We start from the raw sequence: 14,435 nt of genomic DNA on the forward strand, positions 1-14,435 counted from the left end.
CAGCTGGTCACCTAGGAGGGTCCTGTGCATTGGGAAAAGTGTCATAGACTGGGCAGCAAGAGGTCTGGGGCTCTCTGCTCCAAGTTGCAAACCTTGGGTAACTTCCTGTCCCCATGACCCAGGTCCTCCACTATAAATGAAAATGGTGAACCATGAGAGCCCAGCATTTGTAACACAGCACCAATGTTGAGAGTCCCAGTCCACCGTTAAAAGGACTGCATTCCAGTCCTAGGTCTGCCTAGATTTGGCCATGTGATTAAACCTCTTGGTGACTCAGTCTCCTCATCAATGAAATGGAGCCATTAATGATACTGTCCAGTTCATAGTGTTGCTATAAGCACTGAGCAGATAATATCTATTAAATGGGAGAAATAGTATCCACTCAGAATTGTTGCAAGGATTATAGAAGTTAATATAAATGCTATTGCAGTGCCTGACAAAAAATGCAATTTAAATGTTAGCTATTATTATTCCAAGAAGTCACTCTTTCCATCCATAGGCATAAGATGTCTGCAGTACCCCCACTTTCTTTCTCTCAAGGTCCAAGTCACACAGCAATAAAAGGGTTAGGCAAGTAGAGAACAGACATCTGCTTCCATTCCCATCCCAAGTCAGAAATAAGTTCCATAGGTAGGGGATGATTGGATGTACACCTGCAAAGCAGAGTTGCTATTCTTCCCATTTTACACAAAAGGAAGCTGAGGTTCAAAAACAGATTGCGGGGTGCTGGGGTTGCAACTCAGTGGTGGAGTGCTTGTCTAGCACGTTTCAGGCACTGAGTTCAATCCTCAGTACCACATAAAAATAAATAAATAAAATAAAGGTATTGTGTCAATCTGAAGCTTACACACACACACACACACACATTAAAAACAAAAACAAACAAACAAAAAAAAACCAGATTGGGCTCCAAATACAGGGCCAGAAGCTCAGGACACATTAGAATCCTGGACCATTCAATTTGCTCAACTTCTGCCTCTCCCTCCAACTTGCCTGTCCCACCCACTCTGAGCTGATGGGGTGGTTGGATATTTACCCTGCTCTGGTTCTTCCTAGCTAAATGACCTTGGACAACTCACCTAAACTCTGTGAGCCTCCTTCAGAATGCTTTACAGATATTGTTCTACACAATGAATTAGGTGTTATTATTGCCTCCCCTACACTGTTTTTTTTTTTTTTTTTTTTTGCAGGGGAGGGTGGTGGTACTGGGGATTGAATCCAGGGGCATTCTGTTACTGAGCCCTTTTTAAAAAAATCTTTCATTTGGGGACAGGGCTTTGCTAAATTGCCATCCTCCTGCCTCAGCCTCCCAAGTAGCTGGCTCTACAGGCGTGTACCCTCACTGGCGCTTAATTAGCCCCATTCTGAAGATGAGGAAACTGAAAAGCAAGGAGTTAAGGTACTTGCTTTGTATCAAGATGACACAGCTGATACGGTGCGAGTTAAACGGGGTATCTTTACAAGTGGCCTCGCAATGTCCAACATGCTGTAGATGTTCGGTATATAGTCACTTTTATCACGGTTTCTCTTATGGAGGTGACCACACAGTTCTCCTGATGCCCTCTGGGCCCGGGGCCATCCAGCCTGCGGGCCACCACATCACATGTGCCTACTATCTTTAGCCAGGGAAGTATTTATATCCCTGGGGGACGTTTTTTCCCAGTACGGGGTAGCCCCAGAGTCGGTGGTTCGGCGAATCCAGGTCCCCAGCGGCAACCTCCGCCCCTCTGGCTCACCATGCCGCGGGGCCCTGAGGTTCCGGTTCAGGTATGGGTGGGAGGCCAGCTCTTCCAAGCTGACCAGGCACTGCTGGTGGAGCACTGTGGCTTCTTCCGCGGCCTCTTCCGCTCCGGCATGCGGGAGGCTCGCGCTGCAGAGGTGCGCCTGGGCGCGCTGAGCGCGGGTGGCTTCCGCACCACGCTGGAGGTGCTGCGAGGCCAGCGGCCGGCACTGGCGGCCGACGATGAGCTGCTGCAGGCGGTGGAGTGCGCCGCCTTCCTGCAGGCGCCGGAGCTGGCGCGCTTTCTGGAGCACAGCCTCACGTCGGACAACTGTGCGTTGCTGTGCGACGCCGCCGCTGCCTTTGGCCTGAGAGACGTGTTCCACAGCGCTGCGCTCTTCATTCGCGATAGCGAGCGCGAGCTGGCGGCCGATTTGGTGCTGCCTGAGGCCCGCGCCTACGTGGCGACCCTGCGGCCCAGCAGCTATGTGGCCTTGAGCACTCACACGCCTGCACCTGGCTTCCTGGAAGATGAGTCACGCACAATGTGCTACCTGGACGAGGAGGAGGACGTGTGGCGCACGCTGGCCGCGCTGCCCCTGGAAGCCAGCACAATGCTGGCAGGAGTGGCCACGCTGGGCAACAAACTCTACATTGTGGGTGGCGTGCGTGGCCCCAGCAAGGAGGTGGTGGAGCTGGGCTTCTGCTACGACCCCGACGGAGGCACGTGGCGCGAGTTCCCCAGCCCACACCAGCCACGCTATGACACGGCACTGGTGGGCTTCGACGGCCGCCTCTACGCCATCGGAGGCGAGTTCCAGAGGATGACTATAAGCTCGGTGGAATGCTACGACCCGGCCACTGGCTGCTGGAGCTTCATGGCTGACCTGCCACAGCCGGCCACAGGGGTGCCCTGCGCCCAAGCGCGTGGCCGCCTCTTCGTGTGCCTGTGGCGGCCGGCAGACATCACCGCAGTTGTGGAGTATGCGGCGCGGACCGACGCGTGGCTGCCGGTGGCCGAGTTGCGGCATCCGCAGAGCTACGGCCACTTCATGGTGGCCCATCGTGACAGTCTCTACGTGGTGCGCAATGGACCTTCTGACGACTTCCTGCACTGCGCCATCGACTGCCTCAACTTGACCACCGGCCAGTGGACGGAGCTACCTGGCCAGTTTGTCAACAGCAAGGGAGCACTTTTCACTGCGGTAGTGCGCGGCGACACCGTCTATACTGTCAACCGCGTGGTCACCCTGTTGTACGCCATCGAGGGTGGCACCTGGCGGTTGCTCAGCGAAAAGATAGGCTTTCCCCGGCCCGGCTCTTTGCAGACCTTTCTCCTGAGGCTGCCCCCTGGCGCTCCGGGGCCTGTGGCCACGGCGTTGCCAGAACTGTGAGCCCTGAGCTGGCGATAGGAGAGGACACCCTGAGTCTCCCCTGAGCAGAGGCTGAGTGTGCAAGACTGATTTGAGAAGCTCCTGGGAATTTCTTGTTCCCTATCGAGAGACTCTGTTCTCGAGCCTTCTGGTGGTGTGAACATGCCCAAGCAGCTCAGGGAGCAACAGTGACACGGGGTCTGAGCCCTCAAATCACTTAGACTCTGCTGAGAGATGGTGGGTCATGATGTCAGTGAAAGGGGTGGGAGGGTTAGGATTTGAATAATTCAGGCTTATTGCTTGCCCAGTCCTCCAGCCTGTCCTTGGATTTGGCCAGCAACTGAGCATGGCTAGGAGCAGATTAAGTGTTGTTAGCCAAACTAATAATCAGTAGGCACTAATTAGGTGCCTATCATTTTCCCAACTCAGTGCTAGGCCTAATGAGAGCTGTAGGTCCTAAGCAGGGGTCCACAAAGCTTTGAGTCTAGCCCCCCAAAAAACTCAATCCTAACTGAACAGTTACAACAAAGTTTACACATTCTTGTCTCCATCCACAAAGCAACATGTTTTTTGTTTTTTTTAATTGTTTGTTTGTTTTTTGTTTTGGTACCAGGGATTGAACTCAGGGGTACTTAACCCCTGAGCCACATCCCCATTCCTTTTTTGTATTTTATTTAGAGACAGTCTTACTGAGTTGCTTAGGGCCTCCCTACCTTGCTGAGGCTGGCTTTGAACTTGCAATCTTCCTTCCTCAGCTTGCTGAGGCATGTGCCACTGTGCCTGGCAACATGTTTTTGTTTGTTTAACCATCCATAATATAACAAAAGAATTACTGAAGAAATAAGCAGGGTAAAGGAAAAATAAGGAAGGGAAGAGATATATTCAGGAAGGTGGAGATTATACAAATTGCAAGGAGGAGACAGATAAGATACTGTTTGAAAAGAGAGGTTTAGTTCATAGATACTGAGAGCTCAGGAGGAGAGCTGGGAAAGACTGGAGTAGATGGTAAATCTCTGAGAGCCCAGCCTTTAAGGCAAGCAGTTGACAATGGAGATATTTTAGGGATGGGTTAGACTGAGCCAACTTGTAGCAGACAAAACAGCCTAGCCTGGAGTGAGAGCTGTGGAAGAGAGAAAGGATTTCCTACTTTCCCTTTGGGGAGATGGAACATCGGGGGAGGGGGCACACAGGTGTAAGCCCCTTGCTAATCCCCTTTTTTACCATCACCACAGGGACAGTGGACTGTTAACCCCCATGACTTCACTCAAGGTATGAGCCCAATCCTGCCTTATCTCTTTGGTTGTATGTCTTCCACTATATTCTGCAGGTTCCATCTCCTCCTAGCCTCTGCTCCTGCCATTCCCTGGGCCTAGAATGTCTTTCTCCTCTTTTCCTCTTCTTCCCTTTTCTCTTCCTTTTCCCCTCCTGTCCTCCCCCTTTTCCTCTGTCAGCTCTGTACCCATCTCCTCTCTGCAGGATTGGCTGATCCAGCTCCTCATTTTCCTGAAGTTGGCTGCCTGCATTGCTCAACGGACCCCTGGCTGTGACACCATTGTGTGTGTGTGCGTGCATGTGTGTAGCCACACACATGCACAGATATAGTAAGGGCAGAGATCCTGTGCTTATCACTGAGCTGGGGCACTTCCTCACTTGCAGAATAAAATGATGAGGGCTTGCAAGAACCCAGGCTGTAGGGTCCTCTGGTTAGGGCTGTTGGCTAGTGGTGCTAGATGAGGACTTGTCCTCCTTTAGAATACCCAGTCCTGGCTTCTGGGAAGATGCTTGCCCAGCCCTTCAGCCCGTCTGTGGACTTGGGCAGACTTCTCTGAGTGGTCCCGAGTGGTCTCTGTTGTCTAGACCTGAGACCCATGGGAATTTTTGGCCTCATCAGAAGTGAAGAATACAGCAATGGCATGGAGCCTAGTGTCAGATAGCCTCACAGCTTCTTCCCCTGACCTATATCCTAAGCCTGGAGAATGCTACCCTCAGAAGCCTCAGACCTTCCAACCCTGGAACAGCCTAGTCTGATAAGTCTTAACAATAAACCCTGACTTTCATATCCTGTGAATGCTGTGCAAAGTCTTTTCACATCCATCTCCCCATTCATACCACCACAATCCTGGACATTGGTACCCTCTATAAGGCAGATGAGATTGGCAAGTTCAGAAGCTGAGTGATTGGCCCAAAGCCACACAGCACAGCAGAGTTAGCTCCTCACTTGTGGTTCTGTCAGAGAATGTTTTAAAAATCATGTCAATAATTTCTTCATTTGCTAATAAGGGGACCAAAAGAATGCAGAGCTGGTTGAAAAGCACATTTGAGAGACAGGAATTTGTATAATTAATTGGCAAAAACATGCTGAAATAAGTTTGCTAAGTTAGAGATTCTGCTGGACAATGTCTTCTGGGCAATAAAACCATCATTTTTGTGGTTCTTTTCCTGGAAAAAAGAATCTTTTGCATCTTCACATACATGCACGCACATACTTGTGCAGGCATCCATGAGTTAGTACAGGGCCTCACATGATCTGAGCTGTAATCCACGGTGAGTTATTAAAACAAAGGTACATGCCCGTTAGTAATTAAATAGCACTTCACTGTTCAGCATTGTCCCAGAGTGACGCTGAAGGACCGCAGTCCTCCTTTTGCATTTTTTCCAAGTTACGGTAATTTTTCTTAACAGTGCGGAGCACTCTTCCCCCTGCTCCTGCCTTCTGCCAGTCCTGAACACGTGAGATTTGTGACATGGAGATGCTTGTTGATCAGCTCTCAGGCTTTTTCACTCACAGAACTCTGTGTGGCTACACTTTCGGCTGCTCCGTGAGCTCCCTGAATTTGGTTGTTCCTTCGCTCTGAGGAATCTTCCTGAGCTCTTTTCTGCATGATAATAATAGCACAGTTATTCATACAGAGCTTCCCATACTTCACTTACTTGAGTATTTGAGAATTTCAAGGCTAGACAGCTCCACAGCACTCCTGCTCCTCCTCTCAAAGAACCACCCCACAACCCAAAGGTCACATGATTGGAAAAGGCCCAGCTGGTAAGTGGCAGAGCCTGACTTTGAACCAGGGCTACATGTTTGTTTTCTGTGCTGCATCCCTGCTTAGCTGACGTTCTGAGATGGACCGGCTTCCATCTCTTTAACATCTCCTTCCTTTCATCCTTTTCTTTCTGTCCTTACTTCTTTTTTGGTTCATCAGTTCCCTTGGATCCAGCCCTTTCTCCTCGGTTCTCTTGCCTTAGGACCTAGCCAGGAAACTAACGGCCCACTTCAAGAGGGTTTCCACAACTGGCCATGGGTGGAGTGGGAGTTACACTTTCACAGAGACTCCCTCCCTCTCAGGAAGGGTGGGAGAAGTTTGCAGAAGCAGCCCACCTTATCTGGCTCAGGGGTCCTCAGAGTTAAGGCTCTGTAGTTCCCCCCATAGCCAGTGTCTGTCTCCATTGCCCTTGGCAAGGATTGTTACCACAGCTGTTTTGTAGGTGGAGAAACCAGCAGAAAGCCAGCCTGAGTCACCCAAATCACACAGCCAGTTAAGTTGAAGAGCAGAGACCTGAACCCAGGACAAGGGATTCTCAGCCTCTCATACCCTGGCATCTAGACTTGATCACTGCAAGAACATATTCTGGGGCACAAACTAGGGGCGGGTAGGCAAATTACAGAGGTTTTAGGAATTACTTAGCCCAGAGACTTTGGTTTTTAAATCTCTCTGTCTAGCTCAGAGGCAACTGAAAAATTTGTCCTGACAAAGACACACACACACACACACACACACACACACACACACACACACACACACACATACACACACAGCTTAAAGCAACAGGGAAAACATTTTTCTGACCTTTTGTGGCCACCCTGCAAAATGTTTTCTGGCACTCTCTCCAGTATTCCACAAGCTTTTCTCTTGACCCTGACTCTAGATACCCTGCACCCCAAGCTTTCCTCTCCCTAGAGATTACCCTGCCTTGTTTATGTAGCTGCCTGACAGAGGTTAGGCAGAAGTTAGGCCTTCCCACACTGCCCCACGCCCCTGGCCTGCTTCTATGATTTCCTCCCTCAGCCTGTTCCCATGGCAGCCAGAGCCTCCTAACCAGATGCTAGTCAGACCTGTTGCTCCTCCAGACAGAACCCTTGTGGGGGGCTCCCCATCCACTAGAGTGAAAGCCAAAGTTCTTCAGAGTCTCTCCACCCCGTTCCTTCACAACTTCATCTCTTACCACGTTCTCCCAGCCTCCCTGCTATTCTTGAAACACACCAGGCACGCTCCCAGCTCTGGGTCCTTGAGCGATGTCCTTCTACCTGGCATACACCTCCCTCACTTAGACATCTGGCTCACACCCCCACCTCCTGCAAGGTCTTTGCTCATATGTCACTTTGATTCTTGGGCCTCTCTGACCTCCCTACTTAAAATCTACCTCCCCTTTCTCTGCATCCCCTCTTCCTTTTCCTGATTGTTTTTCCCCAGAACATTTATCATCATTTTCCATGCTATATTTTCACTTGTTCCTCCTACTAAAGTTTGAGCTCCATGATGGTAGAATTTTTTTTTTTTTTTTTTAAAGCACAAGGGATCAAACCTAGGGGTCTCTCACATGCTAGGCAAGTGCTCTGCCACCAAAGCACATCCCTGGCCCAAGGGCAGAGATTTTCATCTGTTTCATTCACTACTGAAACACCAGGATCTAAAACAGTGACTAGAACATAGTAAGGGCTTAAACTTGTCAAATGGATGAATGGTGTCCAATTTATGTCTGTTGAAAGAGAGAATGAATGAGTCAATTGATCAATCAAGGGAAAACCTACAGGAGAGGTACAGGACAAGAATCAGATTTCAGAGGGAGGGGTACCATTTCTGGCAGGGCTGCTGGGCAGGTGGCCAGGGAAGACTTCCATGAGGAAACAAGCTATCAAGTCCTCAAGACATTCTGGGAAGAGAGGATCTGAAAATAGCAGCAACTCATGGGTCACTTTTCTTCTTTCAAGGGAGGGGAAGAAGCTGGGATTGGAAATGCTAATCATCCCATGAAGAATGGCTCCTCTTGGCGGTGGAGTACACACAGGGCCTGTCTGTTTATTTTCCTTTGGCCCCAAGCAGCTGGGCCTCTTTTTCATCCTAATTGCTTTGCTTCAAGTTTCTGTCACTTCTCAGGAACAGCAGAAAATTAACTGTGCTGGTGGGAGACTCAGCTGTCAGAAGACAGGCCACCTCTGAGCATCCTGATCATAGACACAGGATGCGGGACCCTGGTGGAGGAGGTCTCCACCCAGCAGTGTTCTCCACAGTCCGCAGGCTTTGGCCCCAGCTGGAGCAGGGGAGCTTGAAAAGAGGGAGCCCCTCTCTGGCATCTCAGCAACTGAGAAAGGTAAAAGGGGTCTTTTATTGGGTGGCAAGGTACAAACGTCTAGTCTGACCCCTCTCTTTTCACAGGGGAGGAATATGAGGTCAAGGAGGACCGAGTATTTGCCTGCGGGCATACAGAAGGCAGTGTGAGCTAAATTCCTGAGCTAAATTCTATATTTCTAGAATCCTCTTCTTCTCATACCATGCTGATCTCTTGTGTTGTCTGCCAGGACACCCAAGAGGGAGGTTCCCCACAATGAACCATCAGGCCTGCCGACTTGGATTCCATACTTCTATTCTTATTTTGTCCAGTAAAACTCACTCCTCTTATGTCCTGTTCTCTTAGCATCTTGCTTTGATTCAGTAAGGAGAGACAAAGAAGTCGGTGATATTTGGGTACCTGGGTCCTTCAAAGCCTCACACACACAAAATCACTCTCTCTCTCTCTCTCTCTGTCTCTCTCTCTCTCTCTCACACACACACACACACACACACACAGTTTCACCAATTCTAAGAGTGGCCCAAGGCCATTGGCTCAGTATGCTTCTCTTTCGGGGTAACTTATTTTCATTCTAACTGGGGCTTTCTAATGATGTGCCTAACTCCAAAGTGCTGGTTAGCAGAGAGAATTCCAGGTGCTCAGAGAGGGTGCTAGCACTGGGTTGGGATGGAAATAAGGGAAGAAGATCTTGTGGGGCATCCTCTGCAGAGAGACCATAGGGCCTGCCTGTCAGCCAGCTGGTTTGGGAGCCAAATGTTGGCTGAGAGTGACTGCTGTTTAACTTTGGGTAAGTTCCTTAATCTTTCTGAAGTTAAGGGCTCTCAACTCTACACAGAGATAATTCCTACCCCACAGGGTTAATACACATGTGAAATGAGAGTTTACCCATCAGCATGCCATCTTCCTCTCCATGCTCCTTTCTGTTCTTCACACTTTGAGCACTTGCTGTGAGGAGGGCACAGGCCTGGTGAGTGGAACACAGCCTTGCAGTCGGTACTTAGCGCTCAGAACCATTAAGCCCAGGCCTCAGCTTCAGGGGGTCATGGGTTCCTATTCCAGCTGCATCACTTACCGATGGGTAATCTTGGGCAAATGGTTTCTTTATAGAACGGAGATGATGGCGGTACTCACCTTATGCAGTCATTGTGCAGATTATGTGAAGCACCTGCTGTTGCAAGGCCAGAGAGGTGGCTTGGGCCTAAGTGTGGGACCCTTGAATGCCTGGCAGGAGAACCTGAGCTTTCTTCTACAGGAATGGGGAGCTATGGCACATTTTTGAGGCAGTGAGTGCAGTAGACAGAGGTGCTCAGTGCCCCTGGAAGCTGCCCAATGGGAGCACCAGCCGGAGTAGGGAGGGGGGAGTGTGAGGTCAGGGGACTCATTTCCCAGCTCCCTCTCTGCATGGCTGTCTTATGCTTTTTCTTCCACTGATCCAATCACAGGACCTGACAGGTGGCCCTTTCTGTGTAGTCCTCTCAGTCTCCGGCTTGGGGTGGCCACTCCTTCAAGTCTAGGAGTGGTGAGAGCCTGGCTGTCTCTTGCAGTTCTTGGAGTGGCCCTTCACTCTTTGTAAATGGCCTCATTCCTCAACTTTCCCTGAGGACCTGATTTGAGTTGTCATCTCTTTCCTGGCTGGAGCTTGCTGGATGTGTGCCCTGTCCCTTCTGGCCATCTCTATGAGCATGTGTCACTGAGTGGCTAGGCTTGGGCACAATAAAGGATACTGGAATATGTCCATCTCATGCCTTGGCCTGATTACTCGGTGATGGGAACCAGAGGAATGTCTTCTGGGCAAGGGCAGTGCCTCCGTGACTGTGACTGGCAGCTGGGGCCTTACCTCCCAAAACACTTGGATTTGAGGGGAAAAAATTGACCTTTAATAGCTCTCTGAAGATTGGCTGGGAATGGAACCAGAGGTGTGAGCTCCAGAGTACACAGCTTCTGCCATCCACTTCCAGGTGAGAGACCAGGCAGAACTGCAGTACCAGCCCTGAGGCAGAGCCTGGCTCTATATTGCCCTGGCCAGACCTGACATTCACCAACTTTAACCAAGAGGTCCTCAGGCTCCCCAGTGAGAGCTCTGGAGACCCTTGCTTCAGGTTTAGCCTTGTCACCCATTTGCTGGGTAACTTTGGGCTGGTTACATCCCCTCTCTGAGTTGCTTTGTGTCTGTCATTGAAGATGAGAGGACATCTGTCTGATGTCCATATTTGCTATGGGACCAGGTGAGGGCCCCATTGTGACGGGAGCCAGTGAGGTAGCAGGGATGTTTCAGCTGCTAGCTCAGATTTTCTGGATTCTAATTCAGTTCTAGCACTTTCTAGAATGTGTGACCTTGGGTAATTTAACCTCTTGGGATCTCAGATGGGCTTCGGTCAGTGAGCATAAGTGTGCCTAAACTCAAAGGGCTGTTGGGAGGATAATATAGCACACTGAAAGAGCTTAGAACAAACAGTGCTGGGCCCACAATGTCAATAAACCAGAAGAATCTTGACCCTCAGGCAAGGGCAGTTGGTCTGGAGAAGGTGTTTAGGTAGCAATGGAGGGGGCCCTAAGGAGGGGTTGGGGCCTGCCATTCCTCCTGTTAGGATACTTACTGTCTCCAGAATGTAACCCTGATCTGGCACTGTCGTAGGGATATGGAGCAATGCTCCCTCTGGTGGAGGTGGGAAGGAGGGGTGTGTGAGGTGCAGGGGCAGGGCCCTATCCTCTGACCTGAGATGTACAGAGAGCCCTCCCCACTGCTGGGTCTGACCAAAGATACAGATGAAGTGTCATTCCTTTGAAAGGTCACTGAGGGTCCTGCACCCCTGAGGGGAGAAAAAATGTTTTTCTTAGCTTCGCTTCCTACCTTGAACCTCCCAAACAGCTCTGGACTACCTCCAGGCTATCTCTTTGGCCACCTGCCCCCATATGGCAGGGATTGGGGTGACAGAGCAACACTCATCACAGGGCAGGGGTGGTGGCTTTCCTGACCAGCAGCACCCACCCCTCTCCTCAGCTGGACCTGCTACACCACAGTGTGGCCACTGCTTCTGATCTGCTCAGGGATATGACCCAGGCTTGTCTCCGCTCCACTCTGCTGCCATGCAAAATGTGCCACGTGCTCCCCAAAGGAGGGACAGCATTCCTGGGTTTCCCTCTCTCCCTCTTTTCCTCCTTCTCTCCCATTCAGCAAACACACCTGAGTGTCCTAACTATAAGCTGTGTCAGGCTCAGGGGCAGAGAGACTGCAGGGTTCAGTGTCTGTCCCCAGGGCCTCGCAGTAGGAGGGAGGTTTCCCTCAGCAGTTACAGGCCCAGGATGGAAGTTGCCCACTGGAGGCCACAACCTTGCAGACAGTCCAGGCCCAACTTTTCCTCCCTAAGCTTAGACTTTCCCCAGGTTCACAGGGAGACAGGACAAATTCTATCCCAGTTGGTTGCTGCCTGTGTTCCTGTCCTCACCGTATCCTGTTGGTGTTTTGGTTGTCAGCAGGTGGAACCACCTTTGGCCAAGTTAAGGAGAACAGGATCCGACTGGAAGAACTCTGGGTGCTTAGCTCCTGGGAAGGCCAGAGTGCTTGTTGGGGAAGGGTGGAGCCCAGCAGCTACAGACTCCAGGACTTCAGGAGCTGTGTCCACTCCTGGTTACAGCCAGATCAAGTGCCCCCAGGGTTCTGAGGTTATAGGCCCAGGCCCACTGGCTCTGTGTGGATGTGACATGTGCCTATCCCTGGTCTGAGGATGACAGGACACTTGGACAACCACTAAGATGACTATATCTGAGGGAGGGGACATTCTCCCAACTATACTGAGTGTCATTTAATAAGGGGCAATTGTCAGCACGAGGCTTGCTGGAGTCCTTGGAATACTAGGGCTGCTGGGGGTATTTGGAATCTGTAATTAAGCCATGCCCCCAGGCTGGCCTGTCCTGGGTCTCTGGCTCCCCAATCCTCTGGCTTCCTTCCATCTTTCTGCCCTCATCTGACACCCAGTTAATGTCTTTGCTCAACCTGGAAACATTTTCTTAATGACAAAAAAAATAAAACCATAGGTTAAAAGTCTTGAGCAATAAAACAGCAGATGACATCACATGGGCAGCTGCCCAGAGGACACAGAATGCACGTCTCTTGAGTGGGTGGCCTTATAAGGACAGGTTATTCTCCTCTCAGGAGGAGAATGGGCAGGAGGGAGGGCCACCATTAGGAGCCAGGAGGCTGGGCTGGGGTGGGTACCCCACTGCTGGGCTGGGGATAGAGCCAGCCAGGGTGTCTGGCCAGGATCCAGTTCCACCAGGGAACTGGCCAAGTATAACCTTCAGAGGCCCTTATTGAGCCAGAGCCTGCCTGCCTGCCATTATCACCAGCACAGGCACTGACCTGCCCACAGGAGCCGCTGACTGACCCACAAGCCAGGCCAGCCCCAGGAAGCCCTGTTCCAGGACAGAGGCCATTTCTCATGCTTTGTCCCACCTTCCCCCACTGCAGGCTGAGTTGGTGTGGTATGTAATAAAGGTTTGTGGGGTGGAAGAATCAGTGAATGAATGAGTCTTTGGTTGTAGTTTTGGCTCATCAACTTAGCTGTAAGTAGCTTCTGGAATGCTGGTGGTATCATCTCATCTCAGAGGGACTAACACAGGGCTGAGCAGGTGCTTAACAATTTCAAAGAGTCACATAACTAGATAATGATCTAGGATGTAGTTCCAGCTTAGATGTTATTTCATTATTCTATCATCTAAAAAATTATTTTGAACTAACAAATTTGCCCATTGCCATTTCATTTTTTAATCAAGCAATAGTTTTCTAGGGATGGAAAGGTTTGGGGCAGGTGGAAGAAGGATGGGAATAGTGGCATGTGTGAGGGCCTGCCAACTAGTCACCTCTAATCCAGGGGACTTAATAAAGTGATGGACTGAGTCCAGGTTAATCAGAACACAAATAGCTTTGGAGCTAACATTGTATCTTAGAAATTGAACTTTACTGTCTTTTCCAAGTGTAGTTCTCTTTTGGGCAATAGACACATGACCAACTTGGTGCCATCTTTCAGATGTTCTAATAGTTTTGTATTGCCTGCAAATTATTCAAAACAAGTTTGAAGATCAAAGAATATTTTTAATGTGATTTCAAGTTGTCAGACATTAAGGCTTAGTAGGAAGCATCAAGGGGCTGGACGGCCTTAGGAGACCTGAGTTCCAGTTCTGCAGTGTATACCTGCAGAAGTCCCTGTTACACATTCAAACACAGTGTCTCTATGAACTGAGAAATGTGGAAGTTTCTTTTTTTTTTTTTTTTTTTTAACAGACCTCAGCTCCATGCCCAGCCCCATTTGCAGGGTGGAGTGAAGCTGGGAGGTTTGGATTTTGTGGTAATTGCTACAGGTTTTTGCATGGGCCAGCTGGGATGGCAGGGCATCAGCATCTTGGCCTCTGACCTCTGCTTGCCTGAGTCATGGGCCACTATAGCAACTGGCCATCTCAATTCTTGAGGCCCTCTAAAGGATAGACCTGGGGTGACTAGAGGCTACTCTGGTACCAACTTCCCCATCCCCAAGGAGGAAAGACTGACATAGGACCCCAGATTGTCAGAGCAGGGGGCATAGAGTGGCTGTTCCAGAGGTTCACAAACACTAGCTGTGGGCCCAGTACATTGTAAAGAATACCCAGGGGGCTTCTTACATAAAACAAAACAAGCTGGGCATGATAGCACACACTGATAGCCCCAGCTACTCAGGAGGCTGGGGCTGGAGGATCACTTGAGTCTAGGAGTTCAAGATCAGCCTGGATAACAGAAAGAACTATCTCCAAGAAAAAAAGAAACCTGCAAGCAAACAGATTCCTGATGGCTGCCAAGCTATGCCTTTTGAATCAGAATACCTTATGGAGAGCAGCTAGGTCTGAAAATTTTTAAATTTTGATCTGGTCAAATCTTTCTACTTTTTCTTGAGAATCTAAGGCTCAAAAACTCCTTGATTCCAGACATCATCAGAACTCAAGGCTTCTAACCCACAGTTAAGATG

General features: G+C 50.0%; 1 protein-coding gene across 1 annotated transcript; it reads left to right on the forward strand.

Moving 5' to 3' along the window:
- The first annotated feature begins 1,681 nt into the window (after positions 1 to 1,681).
- On the forward strand, positions 1,682 to 5,152 carry Kbtbd13 (kelch repeat and BTB domain containing 13). Its single transcript, XM_076848631.2, has 2 exons — positions 1,682 to 3,330; positions 4,326 to 5,152. Exon 1 carries the CDS (start codon positions 1,738 to 1,740, stop codon positions 3,112 to 3,114), a length of 1,377 nt encoding a protein of 458 aa, XP_076704746.2. The 5' UTR covers positions 1,682 to 1,737; the 3' UTR covers positions 3,115 to 3,330; positions 4,326 to 5,152.
- The last annotated feature ends 9,283 nt before the right edge of the window (positions 5,153 to 14,435 follow it).

Source organism: Callospermophilus lateralis, chromosome 3 (assembly GCF_048772815.1).
Source record: "Callospermophilus lateralis isolate mCalLat2 chromosome 3, mCalLat2.hap1, whole genome shotgun sequence".
In the NCBI taxonomy this organism is placed as follows: Eukaryota; Metazoa; Chordata; class Mammalia; order Rodentia; family Sciuridae; genus Callospermophilus; species Callospermophilus lateralis.